The sequence below is a fragment of the Chiloscyllium plagiosum genome, unplaced genomic scaffold (assembly GCF_037043375.1).
Source record: "Chiloscyllium plagiosum isolate Xiang-an unplaced genomic scaffold, Cpla_swu_hap1 HiC_scaffold_53X, whole genome shotgun sequence".
Classification (NCBI taxonomy): domain Eukaryota; kingdom Metazoa; phylum Chordata; class Chondrichthyes; order Orectolobiformes; family Hemiscylliidae; genus Chiloscyllium; species Chiloscyllium plagiosum.
In genome coordinates this window covers 11,194,550-11,206,827 of record NW_028270191.1, presented here as the reverse complement: position 1 = coordinate 11,206,827, position 12,278 = coordinate 11,194,550, and the positions used below count along the sequence as shown (strand labels likewise).

Below are 12,278 nucleotides of genomic sequence, written 5' to 3'. Positions count from 1 at the left end.
CCACCTCCAAATAAATCAGAAAAAGCAAGGGCCCCAAGGACGATCCCTGGGGAACACCACTTTCAACTTGTCTCAAATCTAAGAAATGCCCATCTATACTTACCCTCTGTTTCCTATCTTTTGGCCAACTTCTAATCCATGCTGTTAAGGACCCAACAATCCCAACCAGCTCTAATTTGCTGACCAACCTGCCAATGTGGCACGATATCAATTTTTTTCTGAAAGTTCAAATCTACAATATCCACAGCATTACCCTCATGCACTGCTTGTGTCGCCTTATCAAGGAATGCAATTAATTAATTTTATTCATTCATCGCGTACAAACTCTGTTGTCTGGATCTGCACTTATAGAGTCGTAGAGATGCACGGCATGGAAGCAGACCCTTTGGCCCAACTCTCTTGCCTGTTTCTAGTTGCCTTCAAGAAGGTGATGGTGAGCTCCCTTCTTGAACCGCTGCAGTACATCTGGTGCAGGTGCATACACAATGCCATTAGGAAAGGATTGCCAGGATTTTAATCTGCTGACAGTGAAGGAACAACAATATATTTCCAAGTCAGGTTGGTGAGTGACTCGGAGGGGAACTTGTAGGTGATGGCATTGCCATGTATTTGCTGCCCTTATCCGTTGAGATGGGAGTGGTCATGGGTTTGAAAGGTGCATTGAAGATGTCTTAGTGAATTTCTGCGCTTTGTAGGTGGTACACCCTGCTGCTACTGAGTGTCAGTGGTGGAGGAAATGAACATTTGTGGATGTGGTGCTAATCAAGCGGACTGCTTTGTGCTTTATCAGATTTAGTTTAAATTCTAAAAGGAGAAATGAATAAATCCTTAAGATCTCGCAGTGTATAATGAATGACTTGCTCTGAATTATGCAGTGAGGGGACTGTATATCGACAAACTGTAGTGTTGTTAGTTGTGCTTGTTTTTTTTTAAAAGCATACAGTAGAACTCTTTAAAAATGTGAAACCTTATGGCATAATTTCTGTCAGTTGGTCACTGGGCATTTGATTTTTTCTTTAAATGTTAGTGACCTCTACAGGGATTCCAACATCGTGCAAAACTCTCTCTAACAAGGTTTCAAGGCTTGCCTCCTCCAAACTCAACCCTCCAGGTCAGTGTGAAATGCTGGAGTTTGAAAATTCCATAGACAGTCTGATGTTGAGTCTGCCGTCTGTTTCCCTATAACTATCCAAAATATCTTTACACTGTGAATGATTATAACTTTTGTCGTGCACCTGCTCTTTGCACAGATACATACTCTGAATTGGCTGAAGTACGAATACGATGTATCGAATGTTTTATGGTGGGCATCAACTAATAAGGCAATCAATTTTTCTTGTTCATCTGACAATTTTGGTTTCTTTGCCTCCTTGACTGCTTCTTCTTCTTTACGTTTTAAAATCATCTCCTTTTTCCGTTGAACTTCTTCATCTGTTAAAATGACTGGGGAGAAAAATAAATGTTATGAGAATGTAACCATCCTTTCAGTGTTATACCCATTTATTGATACGTGTTACAAGGCCAGCACTATAAGACTCATGTTGAGCTATAAAGCCACAACCTCCTTCACCCACAACAGAACACACCTAGAACAGACAAGAACAAACTGATATGAAGGGGAAACAAATCATTATCTGGACTAGATATCTCAAGAATAGTGACCCAACCTCGATATGTCGGATAAAGTAAAGCAAACAGTGCTTCTACCAACAAAGCATCCAGATCCTGGTAATATGAATGGTACGTAAATATGTAAGCATGTGTCTAAATTTACGTGCAGTTGCTAGGGGCCACATTAATTCATACGGAGGGACCTGTCTTCTGCAGCAGAAAAGGAACATGTCCAAGCAATGGCCTTTTTGAACCAAACAAAAACTATGTGAAACAATAGATTACTGGTCATTCTCCATGACAAATCCTTGACCAATCAGTACCCTTTTCTCAGACAGTATAAATTCTTGCTCTCTTTGAGATTTGGTATTCTCGCATCTGACCTGATGGGCACAAGACGAAAAGCTTTGAAAATATCTCCTTTTTTATCAATACATAAGAACAAAAATATTTGGACCTACGCTCTCCTTAAACAAGAAACCATATTTACTTGATTGATGGGAATTCTGAAGCACAGAGATATGTATAGAGTGAGAAAATTGTATCTGGTGCAAGAACAGATTAAAATACATAAATAATGAGATAAAAAAATTCTTTTCATCCAACCTGTGGAAAGCTATTCTTTCAGTAGCTTACACCTTGAACTAGTGAATTTGACATTGTCGGCTGGGGACAAAGAGAGGAATGTTAAACTATAACTGTAATACAGTGTTCTGATACTGAAGTTCAACTACATGTAACCTTGCCGACTCCTTTATGGTTACAAAGTATAATTGCTTAAAATAGACATTTGCTGAGATCAATTAGCGGTTGAAGGTCAATGTGCAGCTTGCCAGGTGTTGAAATTCTCTGGCTCCTTCCCAAAATCGAAATAAAAGATTGTGAATGCGTTCCTCTCCCTTTTATAAAAATAATGTTTTGCATCTGCAACAAATTCTGACTGTTTTCAAGTGAGACAAATCCAGTCCAGAATAACAGAATGGAAACCTCCTCTTGTAAGGATCTGAACAGTTTCAGTCCAGATTCAGTGGAGTGAGAGTCAATTGCAAAAACATCTTGTCAAAATGCAGTTTCAAGCTTTCCTTCAACAACCCTATAAGATCCAAATCCATGCTAGGCATAACCACTGAGGTGCTTTGCTATCATATAGGTCTGGACAGGCTACAAGAAATTACTGGATAGAAGTATGTTCAACATAACCTCCTTGCTCTTGTGCCCTATGCCTGTATTAATAAAGTCCAGGATATATATGCTGTATTAACCGCGCTCTCAACCTGTCTTGCCATCTTTAATGACTTATGCACATACACACCCAAGTTCCTCTGCTTCTGCAGTCTCATTATAGTTGCACCCTTTATTTTATACTGTCTCTCCATGTTTTTCACACTAAAACATTACCTCATACTTCTCTGCACTGAATGTCATCTACCACTACTCGACCAACTTGTTTTTTGAAGTTGAATCATAGACAGTGTGGAAGCAAGCTCTTCGGTCCATCAAGTCCACACAAACCCTCTAAAGACCATCCCACGCAGACCCACCCCCCTGCCCTATCCCAGCAATTCCCCATGGCCAACCCACCAAGACAGCACATCCCTGGACACTATGAGCAATTTAGCATGGCCAATCCACCAAACTTGCACAGGACTGTGGAAGGAAATAGGATCACCTGGAGGAACCCCACACAGATACAAGAGAGAAAGTGCAAATTTCACATAGACAGAGAATGTGCAAATTTCACACAGTTTTTTTTTATTTCAAAAATATACTTTATTCATATTTATTTAATCTATACAATTGCACATGTCATCATTCTGTAAACATTCCATTTCTTTGCGTATCGAAACAGGGTAATCATTCCTATTCACAGGTTGGTGCGATTACATTGAGCTCAGACGCCAGCGGAGCCCAAATGACTGCGTGGGCCCCCTGTTCTTCTTAGGCAGGCAGATGTTACACGGTGGTCTTTCCCCACCGCGCCTTGGCGGCAGCTGCCCCAAGCTTCAGCGCGTCCCTCAACACGTCGTCCTGGACCTTGGAATGTGCCAGTCTGCAACACTCAGTCGGGGTCAACTCCTTCAGCTGGAAGATCAACAGGTTTCGGACCACCCAGAGAGCGTCCTTCACCGAGTTGATGATTTCACACAGACAGTTGCCCAAGGATGGAAACGAACCCAGGTCCCTGGTGCTGTGAGGCAGCAGTGTCGCTCTTCTACACTGCAGAAGTTCTACACTTCACAGTTCACATTGGGCTGAATCTTTTGCTTTATTTTCTAGCTGTCAGTTGCATTGAGTTTTTTGGAGGATTTCTTGCTGAGAGACCTCAGGGGTTCTCACTGCACCTTACCAAACTCACCTCACTATCTACCTACCTGTCCACTCGGCATCCCTCATGTTGATTACAGCCCAATCTTCCCACGTACTATTCCTGGAACAATTTGTCACGCTCGAGTATCTGCTGAAAGATGGATTTTTCAATGGCTGCTGTGCAGCCAGAGGAACAATGGCATTCTGACTTTGCCCCGCTCATTGACAGGCAGATTCTGAACATATTGGAGAAGGGGAAGATTGTACCACAATTGAATGATGGGGGGGGGGGGGGGTTCTGAGGTAGTGGTGGAGAAATCATAACAAAGCAATAACAATAGGGAATTTGGTTATGAGGGGAACACAGGTGTGATACTAGGGGTATGTTTCCATCCCTATGGTCGGGGTTAAGGATATTCCTGAGCAGCTGCTGGACCTTTTAAAAGGGAAGGGAGAACACCAGTGGTTGTGATCCATGCTAGTGCCAACTCCATAGGTAGAAGCAGGAAAGGTTCTACATACAGTATGAGGAGCTAAGCATGAAATTATGAAGCTGAATCTCCAAGATCATAATGTCTGGATTATTTCCGGAGCCATGTGCAAACTGGCATAGGGTGCATAAAATTACAGCAATGAAAAAGTGGTTCAAAAATTGGTGTGGGAGAAGTGGGTTCCGGTTCATAGGCCAATAGAACCAGTACTCAGAAATGTGGGCGCTGTACTGTTGGGACAGTCTATTCCAGAACCATACTGGGGCCAGCGTTCTTGTGAACTGCACAACTAGGGAAGTATTGTTTAAAATTAAATAGCGTGGAGAAAGGATCAAAGAAGAAAGATGTGGTATATCAAGGAGTAGGGACAAGGTAAGAGAGGAAAATAGAAATATGGGAAATGAAGGTCAGAACATGGCAGGAAAGAAGAAAAAAAAACACACTCAGAATACACCAATCAAGATTAGGGTTGAATCATCTTTTTTGGCAAAGTGCAAGTTATGTTGAGGGTTTCTCACTGTGAGACTTAGTGAGTTTTCTAGCTCTCTCACAAAATATTTTTGATATGTTCACAGGATGTAAGCATTACTGGTGGACCAGCATTTATTGTTCATCGCTAATTGCCCAGAGGATAGTTAAGAGTCAATCATATTGTTGTAGGTGTGGAATCACACGTAGGCCAGACCAGGTAAGGATGGCAGATTTCCTTCCTTAAACAACATTAGTGAACTAGATAGATTTTCACAACAATGATGATGGCTACATGGTCACCATTAAGCCAGCTCTTTATTCCAAATATTTTTGAATTCAAATTTCACCATCTGCCATGGTGGGAGTCTAACCTACACCGCTTCCCCCCCCCCCCCACCACCACCACCCGAACATTAACCTGGAGTTCTGGATTACTAGTGCAGTGAGTTGCCTCATTAATTACCTACCCTGTCTCTGTGGTGTCTCTCACATCTGCCTTCTGCCCCTCTATGCCACTCACCATTCCCGGTACACAACCACTCAGTGGATATTCCAGAATTCACCAGGCTTCCTTGTGCCTGCATAATCTTAAAATCCTTAGTTCTTGTCCAGGTGCACATCATTCCAGAGTTCCCTGCACTTAGCCCTGACATGGCAGACAGGGGGAATCCTCTTTGGACCCTTTGAAGGGCAGGGACCTGGAGGTCCTGTGAGAATGCGGTGGTTCAGAGGCAGGACCTCCTCTTCCCCTAGGACCAACAGTGCAGGCCATGACACCAGACCATACTAGTCTGATCTGAGGTTGCGTTCCAGGTCAGTGCAGTCACAGTCATCAAGAGGAATGCATGGCAACATAGGAAGGAGGTTCAATGACTTTCTCCCATCCACCAGTGTAAACAGCGTCTGTTCTCTGATACTTCACACTATTTCTTCTACTGTATCCACCTCCCAAGGCTCATGACCTCCCTCTCTCTATTGCCTGCAACATCTTCCTTGATCTCACCAACTGCAACCCCTGATAGCAGTAATCCTGCATGCCCTCTGTGCTGCCACTCACTCACCTGGCACACCTCCCCACAAAGTGCCAAAAATAGCTTCGCTACCAATTTTTATCTCCTGTAATACATTTCTCATTGCAGGAGGACAAAGCTCGCAATAGGGCAGGAAGTGTCAAGCCAGTGGTGTGCTGCCCATCATGCAGCACATTACCCTTTACGAACAGAGGATCCTGCCTCTAACAGTCTAACAAGAGCTTGTACTTGCATCGGAGGCGACCCTTGATTTTCTGTACTGGAACCCTCTAAACAAAGGCTATGGCTATGGACTTGACTGAGGCTTGCTGCCAACTGTGACAGGTTTCCTGACTTTGTCCTAAATGGCAAAGCAAGACAGCAGAAATATCAGCCTGGTTACTCTGGCTGAGGGGGCAAAGCACAAAAGGCAGGGATGTTGTGATCATAGAGAAAGGCTCAGAGTGAGTGAGCACGCTGACAGCAAGTGAAGAGCTTGGAGATGCAGCCTGGTCCAGCCCATGAGCTGAGTGTGTGTCCCTGAGTGTACTATGTCCTTGCTGCAGCATTATCACAGAGACATAGAGATGTACAGCATGTAAGCAGACCCTTCGATCCAATCTAATCTAGTCCCATTTGCCAGCACTTGGTCCATATCCCTCCAAACCCTTCCTATTCATATACCCATCCAAATGTCTCTTAAATGTTGTAATTGTACCAGCCTTCACCACTTCCCCTGGAAGCTCATTCCATACACGTACCACCCTCTGCGTGAAAAAGTTGCCCCTTAGGTCTATTTTGTATCTTTCTCCTCTCACCCTAAACCTCTGCCCTCTAGTTCTGGACTTCCTCACCCCAGGGAAAAGACTTTGCCTATTTACCCTATCCATGCCCCTCATGATTTTATAAACCTCTATTAGGTCACCCCTCAGCCTCCAACGCTCCAGGGAAAACAGCTCCAGCCTGTTCTGCCTCTCCCTGTAGCTCAAATCCTCCAACCCTGGCAACATCCTTGTAAATCTTTTCTGAACCCTTTCAAGTTTCACAGCATCTTTCCGATAGGAAGGACACCAGAATTGCACGCAATATTCCAACAGTGGCCTAACCAATGTCCTGTACAGCCGCAACATGACCTCCCAACTCCTGTACTCAATACTCTGACCAATAAAGGAAAGCATACCAAACGCCCTCTTCACTATCCTATCTACCTGCGACTCCACTTTCAAGGAGCTATGAACCTGCACTCCAAGATCTCTTTGTTCAGCAACACTACCCAGGACCTTACCAATAAGTGTATAAGTCCTGCTAAGATTTGCTTTCCCAAAATGCAGCACCTCACATTTATCTAAATTAAATTCCATCTGCCACTTCTCAGCCCATTGGCCCATCTGATCAAGATCCCATTGTAATCTGAGGTAACCTTCTTCGCTGTCCACTACACCTCCAGTTTTGGTGTCATCTGCAAACTTACTAACTGTACCTTCTATTTTTATATCCAAATCATTTATATAAATGACAAAAAGTAGTGGACCCAGCACCGATCCTTATGGCACTCCACTGGTCACAGGCCTCCAGTCTGAAAAACAACCCTCCACCACCACCTTTGAGCCAGTTCTGTGTCCAAATGGCTAGTTTCCCCTGTGTTCCGTGAAATCTAACCTTGCTAATCAGTCTCCCATGGGGAACCTTGTCGAACATCTTACTGAATTCCATATGGATCACGTCCACTGCTCTGCCCTCATCAAACCTCTTTGTTACTTTATCAAAAAACTCAATCAAGTTTGTGAGACATGATTTCCCACACACAAAGCCACGTTGACTATCCCTAATCAGTCCTTGCCTTTCCAAATACATGTACATCCTGTCCCTCAGGATCCCCTCCAACGACTTCCCACCACCGAGGTCAGGCTCACTGGTCTATAGTTCCCTGGCTTGTCCTTACCACCCTTCTTAAACAGTGGCACCACGTTAGCCAACCTCCAGTCTTCTGGCGCCTCACCTGTGACTAACAACAATACAAATATCTCAGCAAGAGGCCTAGCAATCACTTTCCTAGCTTCCCACTACGTAGAATACAGAACATAGAGCCTGTACTGCGCTGCAATGTTCTTCGGCCCTCGATGTTGCGCCGACCTGTGAAACCAATCTGAAACCCATCTAACCTACACTATCCTACTTTCATCCATATGTTTATCCAATGACCATTTAATTGCCCTTAAAGTCGGTGAGTCTGCTACTGTTGCAGGCAGGCGGTTCCATGCCCCTACTACTCTGAGTAAAGAAACTACCTCTGACATCTGTCCTATATCTATCACCCCTCAATTTAAAGCTACGTCTCCTCGTGCTAGCCATCACCATCCGAGGAAAAAGGCTCTCACTGTCCACCCTATCTAATCCTCTGATTATCTTTTGTGTCTCAATGAAGTCACCTCTCAACCTTCTTCTCTCTAACAAAAACAGCTTCAAGTCCCTCAGCCTTTCCTCATAAGACCTTCTGTCCATACCAGGCAACATCCCGGTAAATCTCTTCCGAACCCTTTCCAACACTTCCACATCCTTCCTATAATGTGGTGACCAGAACTGTACGCAATACACCAAGTCAGGCTACACCAGAGTTTTGTACAGCTGCAACATGACCTCATGGCTCCAAGACTCAATCCCTCTACCAATAAACGCTAACATACCATATGCCTTCTTAACAATCCTACCAACGTCAGTGGCAACTTTCAGGCATCTATGCACATGGACACAAAGATCAGGTGAATTGGCCATGCTAAGTTGCCCACAGTGATAGGTGCACTAGTAGAGGAATAGGTCTGGATGGGTTACTCTTCGGAGGGTCAGTGTGGACTTGTTGGGCCGAAGGGCCTGTTTCCACCCTGTAGGGAATCTAATCTCTCTGCTCATCTACACTACCAAGAATCTTACCATTAGCCCAGTAATCTTTATTTAGGGTGTAGGTTTGCTCGCTGAGCACCCAGACTTATTTCCTGCTGACTAATGCATCTAACACCTAACACTATGGGCAATTTAGCATGGCCAATTCACTTGACCTGCACATCTTTGGACTGTGGAAGAAAAACCAGAGCACCTGGAGGAAACCCACGCAGACACGGGGAGAATGTGCAAACTCCACACAGACAGTCACCCAAGGCTAGAATCGAACCTGGGACCCTGGTGCTGTGAGGCTGCAGTGCTAACCACTGAGCCACCGTGCCAACCCATTTCCTGTTTGTTTTCTGAGGGGTTGATAGATGGCATCTAGATCTATGTGTTTGTTTATGGCATTTTGGTTGGAGTGCCAGGCCTCTAGGAATTCTCTGGCATGTCTTTGCCTAGCCTGTCCCAGAATAGATGTGTTGTCCCAGTCGAAATGGTTTTTAACATCCGTGTGTAGGGCTACGAGGGAGAGAGGGTCGTGTCTTTTTGTGGCTAGCTGATGTTCGTGTATCCTGGTGGCTAACTTTCTTCCTGTTTGTCCTACATAGTGTTTGTGGCAGCCCTTGGATGGAATTTTATAGATGACGTTGGTTTTGTCCATGGGTTGTACTGGGTCTTTTAAGTTTGTTAGTTTTTGTTTGAGAGTGTTGGTGGGTTTGTGTGCTACTAGGATTCCGAGGGGTCTTAGTAGTCTGGCTGTCATTTCTGAAACTTCTTTAATGTATGGTAAGGTGGTTAGGGTTTCTGGCTGTGTTTGGTCTGCTTGTCGTGGTTTGTTCTTGAGGAATCTGCGGACTGTATTTTTTGAGGATCCGTTCTTCTTGAATACGTTGTATAGGTGGTTCTCCTCTGTTTTCCGAAGTTCGTCAGTGCTGCAGTGTGTGGTGGCTCGTTGGAATAGTGTTCTGATACAGCTTTGTTTAGTGTGTTGGGATGGTTGCTGGTATAGTTAAGTATTTGGTCAGTGTTTGTCGGTTTTCTGTATACGCAGGTTTGTAGTTCTCTGTTGTCCTTTCTTTCGACTGTGACGTCCAGGAATCTTTATTCCTGTTGCTCCTTCCAAAGTGAATCACCTCACACTTTTCTGCATTAAACTCCATTTGCCACCTCTCAGCCCAACTCTGCAGCTTATCTACGCCCCTCTGTAACCTGCAACATCTTTCCGCACTTTCCACAACTCCACCTGTAATCTGCAAATTTACTAACCCATCCTTCTAGGCCCTCATTCATGGTCATTTATAAAAATGACAAACAGCAGTGGACCCAAAACAGACCTTTGCAGTACACCACTAGTAACTGAACTCCTGGATAAACATTTCCCATCTACCACCACTCTCCGTCTTCTTACAGCTAGCCAATTTCTGATCCAAACCGCTAAATCACCCTCAATCCCATGCCTCCGTATTTTGTGCATTGAGTTGCTGGTGTAGCTCACAATACAGCACTGAAGTGAAGAAGCAACCTGTAAATGGATCGGAGATGTGCTGTGAAGGTTCTTAGAGGCTGGCATATGTTGGCTGCCAGTGTCTGTGGACATGGCATGATTGTGGCCAGTGCCCAGTTTTCAATGTGAATATCAAGTTTTCAGGATGTTTAACTTGCTTGGCAAGATGGGAGCCTGTAGACAGGGACTTGCAGGGGATTTGAGGAAGGATTTTTTTTTCACTCATAGGGTCGTAGATATCTGGAACTTGCTCCTAAAAAGGAGATAGCGGCATGAATCCTCAAGATATCTAAGAAGTACTTGGATAGACACTTGAAATGCCATAGCATACCAGGCTATGTGCCAAGTGCTGGAATATGGGATTAGGATAGATGGATGTTTCACAACTGCAAACATGATGGGCCAAAGGGCCTCTTTCCATGCTGCAAAACCTCTGACTTGCTCTGTACAAAGTCCCTAAATTTTTATGTCTGTTGTTTTACGTTAACTGAAACTATTAACCTGTAGTACTTTAGAGAGGTCCTGTCTATTACAGATAAGCAAATTCTAATCACAAGTAACCAGCTATGAACTATCAACATATGGATCGACTAGTTAAAACTCTAACTTCCTTTTCAAACGTGTGTATAGATAGAAAGACAAACAAAAGGTGGTTTCATGGAGGGGCTGGAGGGGGTGGGAAAGAGGGCTAGGAGTCACAGTTCAAAAGCACTAGGGTTTACTGAGATGATCCTTTCACTTACCAGGACTTTGACTTTCAATCTCATTCTCCAGGTTCTTTATACTTCTTTGCAGGAGGCACAGGACGATTGGTACACCAATTACAAAGTCTCTCAGTTACTGGTTAAAGGCAACAGGTTACAGTAACTGGCAAGAGGAAAACCTACCTTTCATTAGGCTTCAGGTATTTGTACTACAGAGAGACGGACCCCCACCTGCCCTTCCAACAGTCTGAAGGCTTCTCACTGTATCATTCACATCAACATTCATTTGCTGATGAACCAATCAGTTGGGCTGATGAGCTTGAGCATCCATTACTGATCACAATTGCACATTCCAATCAATAATTTCAGCCAGCCAAACCTCATTCTGCACGTGTGCACATGCTGGTGCTGCATCATCTAGTGTCCCACACCACTTTAACAAAGCAATAATATAAACACCACACAAAATTCCAGTAACTTGGTTTTAGAAGTGCAGCAATTCCTTCCACAGTCCTTTGATTTTAAAATAGCCCTGTTTTCCATTTTAGTCAAAAAAAAACAAAGTAAAACAAACAGTCTTTACATAGAGAACAACTACCGAAATACAAGTTCCGAGAGATTTACATCTTATGGTGCATGAGTCACAATATGTTAGTATACAGATATAGCATGTAACCAAGAAGGCTAATGGGATATTATCCTTCGTTACAAGAGGCTTCATTATCCTTCATTACAAGAGAACATAAGTAAGGATGATTTGGAGATTCCGGTGTTGGACTGGGGTGTACAAAGTTAAAAATCACACAACACCAGGTTATAGTCCAACAGGTTTAATTGGAAACACTAGCTTTCGGAGCACTGCTCCTTCATCAGGTACTCCACAACCACCTGATGAAAGAGCAGCACTCCAAAAGCTAGTGTTTCCAAATAAACCTGTTGGACTATAACCTGGTGTTGTGTGATTTTTAAATAGGTAAGGATGGTATGCTTCAGTTATCTACAGCATTAGTACGACCACATCACAAATTACTATCTGCAGTTTTGGACCTCTTATTTAAAGAAGGATGTAAATAGAGGCGTTTCAGAGCAGATTCATGAAGTTGGCTAGACCTAGAAGGAGTGCCAAGTCTTATGAGGATAGGTTCAATATGTTTCCACTGGTTTAAAATTAGGTGCCACCCTTTTGGGACAAATAGGAGGTTTTTTTTTTCTCCCAGAAGTCTGTGTGATGTTTGAATTAGCTGTCCTTAGGCAGTAGAGACAAGATCACAGAATATTTTTAAGACAGTTGGACAGACTT

General features: G+C 43.7%; 1 protein-coding gene across 9 annotated transcripts in view; it reads right to left on the bottom strand.

The window, feature by feature from the left end:
• Positions 1–12,278, bottom strand: part of LOC122543385 (vitamin D3 receptor B-like) — a 301,872-nt gene that overhangs the window by 84,911 nt on the left and 204,683 nt on the right. For all 9 annotated transcript variants that reach the window (XM_043682066.2, XM_087985641.1, XM_087985644.1 and 6 more), the window contains one exon: positions 1,259–1,443. In XM_043682066.2, the coding sequence (XP_043538001.1) occupies positions 1,259–1,443 (185 nt within the window). The remainder of the gene's footprint in view (positions 1–1,258; positions 1,444–12,278) is intronic.